General features: G+C 46.8%; 1 protein-coding gene across 1 annotated transcript in view; it reads right to left on the minus strand.

Moving 5' to 3' along the window:
* Nucleotides 1-1051: 1051 nt before the first annotated feature.
* The window catches only part of LOC144129912 (uncharacterized), a 32000-nt gene continuing 14650 nt past the window's right edge, over nt 1052-18401 (minus strand). The window contains exon 5 of the mRNA XM_077663971.1: nt 1052-4263. Within this exon, the coding sequence (XP_077520097.1) occupies nt 3900-4263 (364 nt within the window). The 3' untranslated portion in view covers nt 1052-3899. The remainder of the gene's footprint in view (nt 4264-18401) is intronic.

Here is an 18401-nt window from a genome sequence, read left to right on the forward strand (position 1 = left end):
GCAACACGGGTATTTTATTGTAATGCAACTTGACTCTGGCTTCTTTCGAGAGTATGCTTATAGCAGGTTTAATATGCTTTATATGCCCGTTCCATTTTTCTAATGTAATACTAGTACGTAGGAACACAATAAGCAGAATTAATACGAATAAAACTGCTTCCGTTTTGGAATAGTACTGTTTCATTGTTTCGAAGTTGGCGATTTATTTTCATGTCATTTGCTATACTATAATTCCCTTATGTAACGCCCCGCTTGGAGCCTTTCACCATCTGACACACCATTTTTTGTTTCCATAGAAATTATAGGCTTTTCGGGGTAAAAATATGGCTTTTGCGGCATAGAATTACCAGTGTTGGCGGACACCAGAAAACCGGTGAATCGTTTTAAAGAAGTAAGCTTGTTAACTAATTTTTCATATTTAACTTCTTAACTAGTAGAGTTAGGTGCCTAGTTGCAATTAGAGATTTACAGCCGGTCGTTAGTAATAGCCATATCAGTTTTTGGAATTTCGAAAACACGATTACCCTCGCCGCTGTGGGTCGACAAAATTTGGCTGCATCGTGCGAAAATACATGCGCTTTCGAAAGCATGCAGGCGATGCAGCCGCTCCAGTGCACGTAACTAGTCCTTTTTATGCTTATACGAGAAACGCCGACAAACGCTATAGCGCTAGCGCAGGTCTACACCATCGCACTCAGCTTGATTTCATTCATTCAGCAAGACTGCTCGCTTCATATGACCATTTACTTTTATTTCACGTTCTATGCTGTGAATTGCCGTAACTCCTGCATTTTGTCCCACGAAAAAAAAACAATAAAAACATAATGTATTCATGTATGCATCACGACGGCTTACTTCCACATCTGAAAGAGCATGTTTTCTGCATTTACTCTGACTCGTATACATACAGAACTCTCCTAAAGGGAAACGTGATCTTTCTACTGAAATGGCCATTTAAAAGTAACAGTTGTCTTTACAAGATACGTTTGTACCTCTCTACATCTCCGCCCCATTCAAGCCATGGTAAATTAAGGCAGCGCATTGCCGGCAGTCGCACGCTGTACGATGTTTTTATTAATCACGGACTTAAAGAACATAAGAAGAGACGCGCCATGTTACGTATGAAGGTGTACGAAGGTGATAGAAACAGTAACACAGACAGACACGGCAACGAGACAGGAGAAAAATATATATTTTTTTGTCACTTGAAACACCCTGAAGCACAACAGTCGACCAGGAAGCGTCAACGCTCACGCACACACGCATACACGCACAAGAACACACAACGAAAAGTTAGTGGAAACGCTTGTCCTAAGCATGACCTTAGGGTCAGCTTAAGGTTCCTTCACATGCGAGCTCATAACTTGGCTATTGCAAGTGTATACCTTGCGCCACACTGTTTAAAACACGCTCCGAACGAGGGCTGACCGCCGGCTTAGAAGTATTGCGCAAACTTGCTTCCAGTGAATATCCGTTTATTTACATACTTCTGATCGCAAAAAAAGTAATAAAAAAACTGATAGAAAAGAATGTGCCTAAATGCGGCCAGGAGACAAGTAACGCGTGCTCTTTTTAACTCAGTGCTCTTCACAGAGAGGAGCAGTTTCCTCACCTTTCGATGAATGCTTGAAGCTACCACTTTTCCTTTAAACTGCTGGGTACTGAAGATGAAGCTTCAGCAAATCTCGGTGTGTATATGTTCTTAAAGAGGCCCTAAGGCGAACTCCATGTAGCATTGTTTCTCAGCAAAAATTGGTTCCGTGGATTTTTCTGGCTACGCTTATATTTGTCCTGCAGCGAAGTAGGCGTTTATTGCTGAGAAAATCGCATTTAAAAATTTCCCCGCCAATCTAGTGAAGCTTGTGATGTCTACACCGAAAGGGACTTCGTGATCACCGTTTAGAAGTGAATGGCGGGTAGCCTAGCCTCTGGGATCCGCACAGCAAAACTATGTACACGCGCCGCGGTTTCATCGCGAAATCGGCCATAAACAAGAATATGGGAGTAAAAAGGGAGTAAGGCTGATCTCCAGCGCTCTCCCTCCATAAAATTGCTGTAGTTTAACTGCTGCTCAACCTGATTAGAGATCGAAAGCTGTGATGTATCAGACAAGTAGGCGCGGCTTGGCGTCTGTAACGTTGAGTGCGTTCCGCACCCTGGATAGGCAGAGCGCCCACACTGCCACCCTGGAAGGTGGCAGTTAAATTAATGGTTGATCGGGCGAGTTCGATTCACCTTTCGGTGAATCGAAAGGTCAAAGGCCAAAAATGAAAGGTTAAATGGCGCGACACCATGCTGGACCACATATGGTAAGGCCCATAGCCACACTTGACCCTCTGGCTCACTTGAAGGTCAACCGGCAGCGCACGGCGAATTCGGCTTTACCTAGCGTAGTGAAGCTTTCACTTCAAACGGAGTGCGCCAGAGTACAGCTTACTCAATTTTGACTCCTTTCTGTTCAGAGTGCGGCAACACCTACATTTTTTTTATTTTTTTTACTTTTATAGCCTATAAAGATTCATTTTAAAAGAAACTAGCGTCATCTTCATTAAAACTCGGTAATATTTCTATATATAGAGGCCAACTTCAATTTTTCCTCAGAGCTCAAATATAGCTATCAACGTTTTTCCAGGCCATCCCAACGATGAGTCCGGCGCCTTAAAAAGCGCTGGCTGACTGTGTAAAAAAAAGAAAAAAAACAATTGTGGAACAAAGTGTAGGAGGACGGTGTCGTGACTCATCATTGTGCATCGCGCAACGCCGAATATCTGTCACGAGCTGCGTCTCAGCTGTCTCGTGGCGCTGTTTCGAAAGGCAGCTGTTCGTTCGGAGCGCCGTCAGATACTCCGATCAAGTACTCTAGACCGGATTTTACAGATGCTATACAGAGCTCTCAATATGCTGTGCGGACGAAACGATTGATGACGGAACATCTGTATGCATTTTTGTACGATCTATAAAGCTTAAACTTTGAAGACGCGCGAATGCATGAGCCCATTAATGTGACACCGAGGGCATCCTAGCTTGCTTCAGAACGCCTGAGTACTGCAGTTGCTATGCGAACACAGACTTTGCGCTGAAACCTGTACAAAGGCGGAGCTGCTTGGAAAGTTTCTTTTAAATGGTTCTAAAACGCGTTAATTCCTTCCTTCTTGTACACTAAAAATTAAATAATGCCAGACACTAGGTGTGGCATCAACACCTGTACGAAAGTGTTGATGCCGCAGTCGTTGCTTGAAGCGCAAGGTTTTAGACATTACCAGCTAGCTCCTATAAAGACGACCATCTTATGGCTCAATGCTCCTTAGGTGCACTTCTTCAACTCTACTGATCTCAGGCTTTCACGTTAATGAAGTTTGGCGACTTCTCATGCCAGAAAAACACTTCGCCATCTCCACTTTACTGGTATATTCAGCAACGCTGATGCGTTCCAGACTTGTGCAGAGGTTTGCAGAGCCCGCTCTGCTGTGGTTTTGTCTAGCTCTTCTTCTGCACTTGTTCGGTAAACATCTCAGCAACGACGTCAATCCCCTGTAGTTTCTATCGGCGCAAATGTGACGGTCTTTTATTAACCCACGTGACTTCGTTCTCGTGGCAAACCGGACACAGGCATCGCAGGAAATCAGCAGATAGAGCCTGCATGGGCAGGTGGACCACTGAGCCAAGTATTTCCCCCAGATCTCCATACTCTCGAAGGTCATAAACGCAAAAGGTCTTCGCCGACAGTTCATCTGGCACGTGGGGACCTTGGCGAAGCCGATGACAGCGACGACAGTGAAGCTTCGACTCGCTGAAAGCTCTGCTCACTCAGCCGGCACATAAAGGCACAATCAGCAGAAAAAGCGCAGTCTTTAGAAGCATGTTCAGTTTAAGTACAGAGGCCTACACATTCGCGTGCACTACGCTTTGCTTCGGCTGGTCGCGGTCGACGTGCTGCTGCTGGTCGCCGCGGTAGTGAGTCTCTGGGCGGACGTCCGGGGCCCCAGCGTCGTCGACGAAGAAGCGGGAACTGTCCGCCAGGTGGTGGTGGTGGTCGAGTCACTGTCCGCCGCCGTCGTCTTCGCCGACACGTCCCGACGCACGGGGGCCGCGTGCTCGACCTCTGTGTACGGCCTCGAGTAGTCGTCGGCGGCCACTATGTCCAGGTTCCGGTAGCTTCTGGACTGCACGTTCTCCCGGTTGTCCGTGTAGGGCGCGTACAGCTTGGGCAGCGGCTGCCGGATCCGAGAGGCGATGCGAGCGCGCCCTCCCAGCGACTCGCACCTTGAGAGAGGAGGAGGTATAGAGCGAGGAGAAAGTGTTACAAATTTGGCTAACAGAAATAATAACGATACTGAAAGAAACCTCATCCCTGCTACACAAAGTTTTGCTTTAAACTGAGTAAACGCGTTTCGTTTACCAGGGGCTGTAAATAGAATCAATCAATCAATCAATCAATCAATCAATCAATCAATCAATCAATCAGTCAGTCAGTCAGTCAGTCAGTCAGTCAGTCAGTCAGTCAGTCAGTCAGTCAGTCAGTCAGTCAGTCTGGTGAGGAGAATTGTCCATTTTGGCGTTACCGTGGGCCCTGGCAACAACGCACGCCACTGCAAAGTATCGCGCGAAGCAGGCGGGAAATATGCATTATCGGGTGCTTGGGCCCAGGAAACAGGAAGCGCAAGTTATCTCGCCGCACATCCCTTGTGTCATCTTTAACCGGAGTTTACATGTTAGTCACAGTGGCCCGTTTTTAACGGTATACTGACTGCTTGCAAAAATCTTCAGTGCGGGGAACCACGTATATCCGTACGCAATACTCTTAAGAGCACTTTTTGCATTACACAGTGCAACGTATAAATATCTGCAGTGCATGCAGTGGAATATGACATGCATAACTGCAAACAGTGACGTTGCCGGAGGTGTACCTGACTGTACGCTTAAATCACAGCGCTCCTCAGATACAGCTACGCGTGGCTTTTCCTTTCATGGGGCATAGTATGCAATCAACACATATGTCTGACCACTGGCAACGTAACGTGGTTGTCTATGTAATAAAGCAAAGGCAAAACTCAGTGCGAGAGCGCAGCTGCGTCCAATGTCTCGGACGGTTAACAACCACACGTCTATTCACATTCGCGCGCTTACATTCAATCAAGGCCATTGTAAATGTTCCCCGAATCCTCCCTTTATCCGTTCGCAAAACGAACGAAATGAACGAAAATGCTAGCATTTTCGTTTACCACCTTCGAGAGTGGAGGAACAAGCAGAGAGCTTTAGACGTAGGCTGGCCGTTTATCTGCCAACACGAAAGCGGGCGTAAGGCATAAGGCGCGACTGGCTTCGAATAACTGGCGAAACGTAAATATATGAGGAGAGGCTTCCTCATACGTCTCAGAAGTGGCATCCGTGCGCACCGACAGCCGTCACGCATTGCTGAGGCCAACCGTTTTCGACGTGAACGCCGCGATATATTCGACGTTCGTGCATTATGCGCTGATAACAAGCGCCACAGACAACGGGATGAAGCAAGATAGGGCACGAATTACATGAGCAACCTGTATCGTTGAGCACAGACGTAGGTAGCATTGTTCTGCGACGAGCGGGCATCATTCTACATTCCGGCAAGCACTCGAACCTAACGATAAAGGCCGACACGTAGTACAGGCCGCAGGAAAAAATAAAATAAAATAACGGGAAAGAACTTCATAACAGGAAAAACAGAACGCTTGGGAAGACGCTCATCTGCGCCCTTGAAGTGGAGCCGAACGCATAGCAACAGCTGGCTGCCGCTGTCAGGCGCGCTGCCATCCAATAAATCGCGAGAAAAATTATGTATACGGACACGAAACACGAGTAAAAAGAAAACAGTAGCAGCAAACGCAACGGCAGGGCGCGTGTGGAAACTCCTAAGAAGGTTGTGGCCGTCGCAGCAGGCCGTTTTGACACCGGTCTGTGTGACGCGGTTCCGAGAAGAACTGCAGTCGTCAGGCGAAGGAATCCATGTTCCTATTCGCAAGAAAACCGCCGTCAGCTTGGCGAAACAACGCCGAATCTTTGTCTTGTCAGCCATACAATATCAACCAGTGGAGGAATTCCTTTTCTTACTCGTATACCATACATGTATAGTCGATCTTTTAGTTACCGGTTTTCCTAATGTAATTGTACTCGCGTCTAGAGCATTGTTCAGGAATTGGGAGGGGGCGCAGAAAGTCAGCGGAGTAAGGTGACACTGAAGCAGTCTCAACTGCGCACTCTGCCAAAGGCGTCAGCCGGGGAACTTTGGTGTCGGGCCCGTGTTCCGTTTACTTTTGGTGCCGCTTGTATATGCGCGAGCCAAGAAAGCCTCGCGTACATGTCTTTGTCAGAAGTTCAGAGACCAGGGGGCCTTGCTTTTGGGCCACATCATGTGACTCATTTTGCATCCCATCCCTAGCGCTCGAAAATCTTATGAAGGCAAGAGGAACTATCACAGTCCCCATCTTTAAGGTTGAGACTTACACGTACGGACGCTAGGAGAGTTCAAGTATACGGCTTAGCATCAACTACCCCCCCCCCCCCCCCCCCCCGAATCTAAACTTTTCACAAGGCATACCTCCTCTGCCACACTGATGAAACTCGCCGATTCTGTGAGCTGCGAATCTTTACCTGAAATAAACAGGTAACATATTCAGGAAAACTTTGCGCTGATTAACACAAGACGGGAGGGAGAAACACGCACACGTGCGTGTTTTCCCTCCCGTCTTGTGTTAATCTGCGCAAAGTTTTCGCGAATATGTCGCTACACCAAATGGCCCAACGTTCTGCTCTATACTAGAGAGGTAACCATTTCCTCCTTATTATGTGCTCACTATCGTCGTTTGTTTCGATCGACTGCTTCAGCCATGACCTCTAGATCGGGGAGAAAACAGGGGAAAGAGAATAATCTCTCGCGCCAACTTTTTGAAATTTTCGCGGATTTCTTGCTCGCGTGGCACCACTGCGGTCACTGAGCTGTCATAGTTCGATTACTGAACTCTTTGCAGCGCCACCGTTGATGCCATTGCAGACATCAGCCTTCGCATTTTCCTTTATTGCGACCTTGAAGGTGCAGCCGTGTTTTTACGTACGAGGGTGCTGGTATTGACGTGCAGTGAGATAAGAAAGGCGTGGTACACCGGTCTGACGTAAACCGGCGTGAAAGGAAAGTGAGCTGTTAAAGACCGTTTTAATCCTGCACTGCCAAGGCGGGACAAATGTTGGGTGAAACTTCTGGCTTCCGGCGCTTTGTCGCTGCTGGCCGATTGTAGAAATATAAATGAACGGTGGGTTTATAAAAAAAAGGAAGAAAAATGATACCAGAGAGCAATTAAATTAACGACAGCGAAATAGCTAAAGAAAAATTACGGGATGGAGTGAATTTGGCAGTTACTCTCTGGTAACGAACAGCAGCTTACCGATGATGTTATAGAGGAATGGATTTAATAGTTGCAGCTTGCTGGTGCTCAACTATGGGAGAAAGACTTGGATACTAATAACAAGGCTTGGAATTTAATACGGGCAACGCGGAGAGTTATGGAAAAGAAAATGATAGGTGTAACATGAAGGAGACTGGAGGAGATCAAAGCAGATTAGTGAACAAAAGTAAGTAAATAATACCCACAGGGAATAGGCAGGTAATGCAATGAGAAGAAAAAAATAAACCAGTGGTCAATTAAAGATAACGGAGCAGCTTCCAATAGAAGGCAAACGCAGCAGAAGACGGCAGAGAGTAACGTAGAAAGACATTGAGAAATTCTGCCGAGGCAAGGTGGCCGCACCTGGCACAGGACAGGGCTAATGAAGGGATATGGGAGAGGCCTTTCTCGTGCTGTCGACGTGGTTAGGCAGGTGCTGCTGCTGCTGAATTAAAATGAGCCAATTAGGCCAATTCGTGAACGTTCAAAAACAATAAAATTGCACTTGCACGCACATTCGGCCACACGGAATAAATCAGCAGCACAATCTGTGATCCTTCCATAGACTGTTAATAGCAGCATATCGGTTTAAATTTTTAGCCTGTTTCGCCGGAACAGTTTGCTGTTTGCCGCGAGTGATCTTGTGAATTACGACTTGTGAATTACTGGCAGCCGACAGTTCTGTTTCGTTCGAAACGTGCTATATGTTGGGAAACTGATCAGACTAGGAAAGAGAAATAAGGAGCTCGTTATGACATAGATACGAAGAAGGCCAACATTCCTTGGTTTGTTGTGACGAAGTGTGGACGATTATGGATTCTTTCGCGAGCAGAAGAAAAAGCAGTCGACATTTGAGCAGCCTGTATTGCACGTGACACGCAGGACATTGCAGCGCTGACGTCGATTCAGCCTCTATCGCCCGTCCCCTGCATGCCCTACACATGCACACACCCACGACTGGCGTCAGGCTCACGCCCCTGTGCTTCCGTTCGCCGTAAGGGCGTGACAGAGTGCTAGCATCCGTCTTCTCGGCTCGTATCTCGGTTGCCTGCTTTCCGCGCGGAACTCCCGTGAGTAACGGTTGCCCAGAAGACGAACGAGCTTCAGACGAACGCGAGGTTCAACGCCTCGCGAAATGCGTTGTGCGAAGCTGAGTTTTATGAAGACCTGGCCTTTAAACTCGTCTTCAAAAGGAAATGCGGAGTGGTTTTATACGCTGTCAGACAAAATTTTACCTCGACCTCTCTTTTGAATAGTCGAGGTCAATTTTATGTTATGGTTTTCTTACACTTCTTAACTTGTGATGGGATGCGGCAGAGTAAAGGCCCCTGGTGACAACACTGCCGAAGCCGCAGTTGAACTCTTCTGTACAGAATGTTAACGTAAAATGATCCAAGGGATTAAAAGAAAAGCAAACAAACTTCTTCGTAAGAATCAATCTGAAGTAGTAAAGAAGGCGGTCGTATTGAGCAAGAAGTAGCATTTTTAGTTTTGTACACTAATTAATTATTAAAAATGGCTAATCAACTTCTACAGTATAGGAAATACGTTGAAAAGTTCGAAATGAAAAGGGTGCACAGCGTCAAAAGGGAGTATAAGTGGGACTATTCTGAAAAAGGCAGCTGTTATCCAGAACCCCTTCTGCGACACATTTCGATGGAGGCGGAAATGCAGAGGCCCTTTTAATGCTCCCTCGACTTGGCCATGCAAAGATCAATTAGTCATAAAACTGTTTCCTTGCGTGGTTTGCATCGTCACTCACTCACTCACTCACTCACTCACTCACTCACTCACTCACTCACTCACTCACTCACTCACTCACTCACTCACTCACTCACTCACTCACTCACTCACTCACTCACTCACTCACTCACTCACTCACTCACTCACTCACTCACTCACTCACTCACTCACTCACTCACTCACTCACTCACTCACTCACTCACTCACTCACTCACTCACTCAGGCGCATGCACGCACACACGCACGTACGAATGTATGAACATAAATGTTTCGTGACATGTATACCTACAGTAAGGACAGTGAGCCATCCTGCCCCAATCATAGCGATGATGCCAGGTTTGGTGGGGGTAATTCGGGGATTTATATGACAGGTGCAGACAGCACGCACGGTCTAAATTCTTAAGCGGGCACCCATTTTCGACTCCCCTATGCGGAGGTGTTTGTTGACCTACTCGTGAGCTCAGGTCAGGAGCAGGTGAAATGCGGGTCATGGATGGCAGCTTTATGTGTTTTTTCCTTCACGTGATCTCGTTTCTGTGCTTACTGCCATTGCCACATAATTTTTTTTTTTTTGTGCGAGCACACGTCCCTCGTTTGTTAATGATTCTGTCAGGAAACGTTCGCGAGCTGGGTCAAATTTTCTGTCGTGCTTTTTATAGTGAGTGGGAAAGATGCGGCACGCTATATACGACCAACTGTTTAGGCAAGGCCAGTTCTCCGGCATATGACAGCAGCGGATGATGATTCGTCCCAAATACGATGCTGACAGTGGTTATTGTTGCTTTATTAATTTCAGAACACCCAAATGTAGCAACACATTCAAGGGCGCGTTGCGCGATCAGACCAGCCGAACGAATGTATAACTTCCAAGCGAAGAAACGTGCATCAATAAGGTGAAATTAAAGACAAGAAAATGCTTACCAATTTGCACAGTTTATTTATTCAACAATTGGTTTGTTGATTAATTACTCAGCAAGATGTAGACAACGCCGTGAAGCAGGCCGAAACAGATTACGATTGGCACGATGTTCAAGGGCAAAAACAGGGGGCAAGGGACTAAACGTCAGCAATAGTGAACAGTCGCCAGTGATGCTTTTCGTTCGTCACTGTCAAGAGAAATTATCAGGAGTGAAAAACATGGTCTTGAATGGCAATATACACTTATATAAAGTGATCAAATTTTATCATTAAAAATTCGACGAGAAAGCACACGCGTCTTAGCCAGAGATTCAGCTCTCGTTTTGTTTCTTCTCATTATTGCTATTATTTACTTTATTGGCGACAGTCTTTCTACACGTACTTTTTTATGGCTTGAAAACGTTTTTCCGCGCTGCGAATTACATCGTGAACGAACTGATACTCCCATTGCTTCCATCCTTCGCAAACAGGAACGGTCGTTTACAGCTTTCATGACGTCATCGCGTCGATACGGCTTGCAGCCATTTTTTTTTTTTGAACACACAGGAATAAACGTGGACATAGTTCATTGTCTCCCATGGGCAAGAGTTCGATCTTGCAGCCGTGCTGTTTTATCTGGTGTCAATGACACAGACACGGTCGCGTGCGCTCTCTATATCGGAACAGAACGTCGCATGTAATCACACCTCTTGTCTTGCTCAGCCCTTAGCGCTGTACATGGCTTGCGTGCATTGACGCGACGCAGGATTTTCCCCTTTGGTCGGTCACCTTGAAGCCTTCGCGCGACGTCGCACTTTCTGTAAACGTGCGCCTTTTGTTAACGAAGCCAGAAGAAATCAGATCACGTGGCTCTTCGCGCGCTGAGTGCATACCGTTGAGTGTGTCTGAAATCACATCAGGAAAGAAAATCGGCCCGAGTGAAAAAAAACACAACAATACAGTGACGTTGGACGAAAAAGAGAAAAAACGAAAACCAATAAAAACAATTAACGACGAAGCCTGCCCGAAAATAAAAAAAAGAAGCTTGTTTGGATTACTCATACGTTGAAAGAGTTTCCCCGTGAAAAGTGTTTCCCCGAGGAAACTCCTTTACTGAAAGAAAAAAAGAGAACAAAATAACGACGCCGGAAAAATTCTTTGAGAATGTGAAAATAAAGGAAAGGAGGAAATTAGAGCCTCTGCACCGACGCGGTGCGCAGTGAATACAAAATCAGGCTCTGTTTGAGGCAATAAAGCAATTTACGCAATTCGCAATCCTCCTCTGTCAACAAGGAAGAAAGGAAAGGTGTTTCTTTTGGATCTAATTGAGGCGGCGGCGCCGCTCCGTGAGGGCTGCAAAAACTATTATCTCGCGAGGCAGTAATCGAGGGGCTCCGGAAGATGACGCTGTGCAGTACAGCTATACTAGGATACAGTAATAAAAAAAAAACAGTAGTCGGTAACAACAGTTCATAGTCCGCGGCGTCCTCGAAATACTCCGCTGACCAACCACAAAGCTACAAACGAAATCAGATTTTTAATGTTTGACTGTACCAAACAAGCCAGAGGCATAGAAATTCTTGAGCTTATAATTTCGTCTCATGGGCTATCTCCTTTTTTAGGTACCAACTTTAACAACATGACTACTCTATCATGTCGTGGAGGAATTCTGTGATGCGGTTGTATTCTTAAGTTGTAACTTAAGTTGTATTCGACCATAGTACACACAAAAGCAGCGGGTTGAAGAAAATGGCGGCTATACAAGCTGCCCGTAACGCTGAACGAAATGCTTGGAGTCCATATTAAAGCGGAAATAACCTCACTAAAAGAAAAATCGATACACATCTGAATTGCCCCCGCCGCGGTGGCTCAGTGGTTAGGGCGCTCGACTACTGATCCGGAGTTCCCGGGTTCGAACCCGACCGCGGGTGGCTGCGTTTTTATGGAGGAAAAACGCTAAGGCGCCCGTGTGCTGTGCGATGTCAGTGCACGTTAAAGATCCCCAGGTGGGCGAAATTATTCCGGAGCCCTCCACTACGGACCTATTTGTTCCTCTCTTCTTTCACTCCCTCCTTTATCCCTTCCCTTACGGCGCGGTTCAGGTGTCCAACGATATATGAGAGAGATACTGCGCCATTTCCTTTCCACCAAAAACCAATTATTATTATTATTATACACATCTGAACGAAATGGGCATCACATTTGTATAGCAACTCGTTTAAATGCACCAGTCTACTATTTATCTGAAAATAGAAATCAAAGAGAGCCAGTATAGAGTGAGCTGGTAAATATATATTGACGTCACTTACACCGGCAAGCTGTCATTTAGCAAGATCGCAAGTGACAACGGCGCTTCGGATAGAGGCCTGCTTTAGACCACAGTCCAAAGGGCAAAGTGCAATGAACGATTCGCCAAGGCCAGCATGTATACAAGGCTGTCTCAGGTTCTCGACTATGCTACTAGGCTGCTCAAGAATGCACAGAGATGGACATCCCTTCAAGAGTTCGCGGGAAAGGTAACGAAGCGTGTAAATGAGTGTGCCATGTTCGCAAACTTGCTTCGTCTGAAACTCGTTTCATATAAGGTACCACGTGAAAGAACCTCCAGAAGAGGTGCCTGGAGACCAATCTTCATTGTGCGGTACTAACTAGTTGTTATTGTTACCGGTGGTTTTGTTTGCCTGAACGTGGACGACGTCATCAAGAGTGAACTTAGAGCCCTAGAAACCCTTAGAGAGAGAGAAAGAAAGGGGGAGGAGGAGGGGGAGAAGGACTTTAATGGAACAGGAGAGGTCGGCAGAACCCTTAAAGCGAAGTCGCATTTGCTGTGCTATCAGCGTGACACAGGTCTCCATTTGAAGCACGCGTGCGTTAGCATCAATTAGGGAATAATTACTCATTAATATCCACCCAAGCGCAGCCATACGGCTACAGAGGAAAGATGTGCAGCTTTCACTGAAGCTTCGCTGTTGAAGAAAATGTTGTCCTGGTTTGGGGATCGAACCCGGCACCACCGCCTCCCCGGAACAGGCGCTCTACCAACTAAACTAACCAGGACAGCTAGCAGATGGTAGGGCGGAGCTGATTTGACCAACTCGAAGTGGTAACGGTGTTAATCCAGTGTTGTTGTAGTAGTAGTAGTAGCAGTAGTAGTAGCAGTGTAAGATAATTATTCGGCCAATATTTGCAGGCCGAGCATATCGACTGCCTGGGCCGGCCATTCAACGCTGTTCTTCCCTTTCATCGCCAAGCCAGTCGAACCCTGTGGTGATCCAAAGGGAACGCGGGATAGGAACCCGACTGCTGAGAAGTCCAATGTATTAAAGTGAAAACCCAAAGGGGGAGTAGATTTCAACCGTCCTGGTTAGCTTAGTTGGTAGAACGACTGCTTGTATAGGCAGTGGTCTCGGGCTCGATACCCGAACTATGGGCAAATTTTTCTTCAACAGAGAAGCTTCCGACTCAATAATAAACAACTCCTCAAAATAAGTGCCTCCATACTCTCGGGTAACCCAGAGACTGCAGAGGAAGCTGCCATAGCACTGGCTTGTGTAGGCACAAAAGCGAGATACATCATCAGTGACTCCAAAGTTGCCATACTAAATTTCAGCAGGGGCCGGGTCTCCCCTCTAACGAATACAATTCTAAGCCGTCATGTAATAGACCGGAAAATTACGCTAGTCTGGACACCAGCACATGCATCCCTGCCTTGGTAATGAGACGGCCCACGAGTTCGCCCGAGGGTTTTCTTTCCGGGCGGACCCGAGCGAGGTGGTCTTTACAGACAGGGATCGCATGGTGACCTACAGAGAAATTACACAACACTATCGTTTGCAACGAGCTAGACTTCCTCCAGCGGATAGATCCTTGTCCAGATACCAAGCCATCAACTGGCGCCGTTACAAACTTACACATTTCCAAACCCGGCCCTCTGGAGTCTTATGTACCCAGGGCAATTTTCAGAAAAATGCGCGAACTGCGAACTTAGGGCCACCTTGGACCACATACTATGGGAATGTCCTCATGCTCCCCGGGAGGGACGAGTATTAACACAAAAGATCAATGGGAGACCTTACTACTGAGCTCCGACCCGGCGACTCAGTTACAACTCGTCCGACTGGCCGAAGCCGCCGCCGAGAGTCAAGACCTTTCGGCCGTCGTCTAGGCGGGTAGCCCTCTGGCTACCCTCTTTCTGTTGGATATTAAAAGTTTTCCTATCCTATCTATAGCTTTCCTTTGTAGCCGTACGATGGCGCATACGCGGATGCTAATGAGCAATTACTCCGAAATTGAAACCTACTCTACTGTAGAGTTTTCATCTAAATGCGTTGCACATTAACGTATTTTGGAAATACATCGACATCATAAGCACATGCAGAGCTCAAAACCTCTGCTCCTTGCTTTTTCCTCAGTATTGCGCTGGTTGCGGCGTCCGCGCCAAAGCGGGCACGTCCACCATGGCGACTAGCGGTACAACACGCTGATTGGTCTGCGTGGAATGACGTCACTCCGAGTCGCGGTACAACACGCTGATTTGTCTGCTCGTGACGTCATTCCACGCAGACCAATTAGCTTGTCAGATTGCGCAGCGTCATCATCACCACTAGCCTGACTACGCCCACTGCAGGCCTCTCCCATGTCTCCCCAATTAACCCTGGTATTTGCCCAGCTGCGCCCACCCTATGCCTGCAAACTTCTTAATCTCATCTCCCCCCCCCCCCCCCCCAAAAAAAATAGAAGACGACGACGCACGCGTCCTGAAGATCACCAACGTACAACTCGCATACATATTATTTTCGTCCATGAAAAAAAAATTCATCTGAAAAATTCTCTTTGCACCCTGATTCTTAGCCGATCCCCTGTGTGGGCATGTGCCATTATATAAGGTTACTCTCGTTGGGGTTTCCCGATAGCGACCTCGCGATGTTCCTGCTATGCTAACGCTGAACCACTCGCGTTACAACGCTTGTAAACATATGAGTTCATATAAGAGGCAGCCTTCCCTGAGCTTTTATGTAGCTCCTCTGAACAGCGTAACCAATACGCACTCCTGGGCGAGTTGTTGATTAGCAAAGCTATCAAAATAAATATTACGACAAGATATTCGTTGTAAGCAGTTAAATAGTGAGCAATTTTGTTTGTAACATCCTGTTAATTGAAGACTGTAATAACATCTGATGTCAAAGAAGTTAGTGCTAGTCCTTGTTTCAAATAATGTTGCTCCCTGTTCGATTGATACAAACTCATATATCAGACAAATAGGAGACCTAAACAGCAACACAACACTGTATTAGACCAAATGTTTTAGGATTTTCGCTGGGATTAATAAACATTTCAAATGCGCCGTCTTCGAACTCAGTACACTTGTGACGCAAGTACTGTGTCAAACGGTGAAACTATGTGAGCAAACGGGTCGCAATCTTTTCTGATTCCATTCAGTTGTTTTATTTTTTTTTTGTGGTGGCCGTGGTGGTGGTGGTGGAGGAGGAAGAGGGAAGAGGAGGAGGAGGCAAAACTTTTATTGACCAAACAAAAGGCATTGACTGAGCTGGTGGTTGGATTCCTCCGTCCATGACCCCCGTGGCATTGGCCAACGAGCTCACCAGACGGATGAGCGCTCGTTGGCTCTCAAAGGCGACGCTGGTGTCAGTTGCGGTTCCTAATGCTCAGGTGACGTGTCCGGTGTGTGCAAATGTTGCGGTTTAGCCTGGTATAATATATCAATAATATATGAAAGAGTGTCCGACTAGCGCTGCATCAAGGGATGGCGTTTTGGTACCGGTGGGACAGATTTTGTGGAGTCCTGAACAGTTTGAATTTGGAAAGGTATTCACTTGAATTTGAGGGCGGGCGTAGGCTTCCTCTTTTGTTTTGGTGCACAGTGCACTCATATGCTAAAAAAAGCGCACGATTCCGGAGACCTTGATTGTGAGCTCGATCATTACCACTTCAGCGGAACAGCTCACAGTGCAGGTGAGAGGACCTCGCAGCAAACCATTCAAGCAGCTTGCAGTGCGACCCTTACCTAAAATAGCGAATAAATAGGCCGAAACATTACACACGCACTACATGAAAACTTATAATCAGTCAGATAACGCCTAAGGAAACTGCTTCGCACCGTAGTCATGCAGCAAAAAAAAAAAAAAAAGCAAGCTTAGCAGAGGCTCCATTCAGGATTTCGTTCCAAGAGCTGTTACGAAAGTTTCTCTTCTTCGAGGAGAGAGGAAATTATGCGAAATCTATGAGTGTGATACGGAAGTCAACAGAGTGCCTTGAACAGCAAAGTGGGGCATGTCACGTTGCTTACGGGGAAATGTAGTTGGAAAGCGGAAGTGTAAGTACACAAGAAAAGACACGAGTGAGAGGAGTGACGCATGGGACAAAACAGCGCTTCATCATTTCATTTCAAATAACAACGAAATGATAGAAGCACTTCGCCGACGTAACCACTCTCCTAGCACGACTTGTCCGACTTGAGAACCCATTTGTGCTATTTACAACATTTTGCAAGCGTTGTACCGTTATGTGCCGCTACCAACTATATACGGAGGCAACATCAGAAAGTGCTATAGATGTACAAAAAGGGATTCAAATCGCCCCAGCGCAACATCTCTCTGTACTTCCACAGTGAAAAGGGGTGTTAATACCACTCGGCGTAAAGACAGGGCAGTTCGACTGCGACGCCCGTTTTTTCCGGATTGCTACAATCCCAAGCGAGCTTTCGGAAACATTTAATAAACCTGATTAATGCCGAGGTCCGCCTTTACCAAGTGTCCTGTCCCTGTGCGGACAGCTGAACTTAGGCGCAGCACCAAAACTAGCAGCTCTACCTTAAACCAACTTCGGGAACGCCTGTACAGTGAGTTGCAAACGGTGTGCTCCTTGTCACTTTGCACTAATTAAATCCCCTTTTAATGCAAGATCTCAGCTAGGGACCACGTCGACCAGTGCCCAAGAGAAGCTAGGCCCTCAGAACACAAGTTGGCATCAGTGTAATAAATGCGCTGTAACTAGGCCGCTCATGCTCCTTTATAGCTCATCGCGGCGGTTGCCAAGTGGTTTGAGCATCCGCCTCGAATGTGAGAGGTGCGGTGTTCGATCCCAGGTGCCGTCTGGCACCCACCTGTTTCCAATGGGGACAAGCTTTCCCCTGGCCTGATGCTCGGCTCCTCTGGAGTGAAATGCTGAAAAAATGGGTCTTTGACCTCGCCCTGTGGAAAGCGATAAACCTTTAACCCTGGCGCCATTTGGCCCAAGCTGCCCTTGCACCAGTACGATTCATCATCTTTATCTCCTAAAGCTATTGCTCGTGGAAGACTGCAGCGGCAACCGCGATTGTTTTAATAGCTAGGGTATATGCAAACGCCCAGAAAGCCCCGAATGAACACTTGCGAAACGCCACTAATGGGCACGAAAATAAAAGCCGAACTATGTTATTGGAGGAAAGAAAAAAGGAAAGAACCAAAGTTGTTTTTGAGCTTTGGGTATTTAATGACAAGCACCACACTGGGCTCTTCCATATAAGTTTATTTATTGCTGAATTACCTGGGGAAGAGCCTTAGCATGCAACAATTTTTGAGCAGAAGATAACGCCTTGTTTCTGTTCTTCGATTTCTGAGCAAAAATTTAAAACTCGGGAACAAACCGCCCTCTGTATAGTAAACAGAACTATACGTCTGCGCGGTAAACGATTACGAACGAGGACAAAACATCGAATAATTTTGCGCGCCCGCGTGTATGTGTGGGAGAGAGAAGTGGAACATGATGGAGTTAGAAGCATGCGCCGCGGTGAGGACCCACTTGTGTTCTACTTATTTGACAGCACACCGCACACGAGTCAAAACGACGGCGCTCAGGGACAAGTGCGAATGCGGAAGGGAAGGCCGACCGAGCATGACTGCAGAACAAAAAACAACGCCTGGGGCAGAAAATAAAGACCTACTTCTGGCTGCGAGCGCGATTCCTAACTATACAGCAATCACATTTCGCTGTAGGCAAGATACTGCACGATGAGACTAAATTACGGTTGTTTGAATTTAAAGCGTAGCCACCCATCTACAGATTGTGGCTCCAAATACTACTGTTACGTCATCAACGCCGCTAGCAGACGCTGTGCATTACCTAGTGAAGCTCACAAGATATCACAAAATCGAGCCTGCAGACAAAATTTGTTCCGTAGGTACGCTGTTACTCTACTCCACAATGGGCACTGAACGTTCCTTGGACCTCCTGTAAACACCCTGCAGACATCCTGAACATCCACAGGACGTCCAAGGGAGTTTAAATGCCCATTGGGTCAGTCCTCGGTAAACGAGACGTCGAACGACGCGGCCTTTCCGTACACGC

The sequence above is a fragment of the Amblyomma americanum genome, chromosome 4 (genome assembly GCF_052857255.1).
Source record: "Amblyomma americanum isolate KBUSLIRL-KWMA chromosome 4, ASM5285725v1, whole genome shotgun sequence".
Lineage (NCBI taxonomy): Eukaryota > Metazoa > Arthropoda > Arachnida > Ixodida > Ixodidae > Amblyomma > Amblyomma americanum.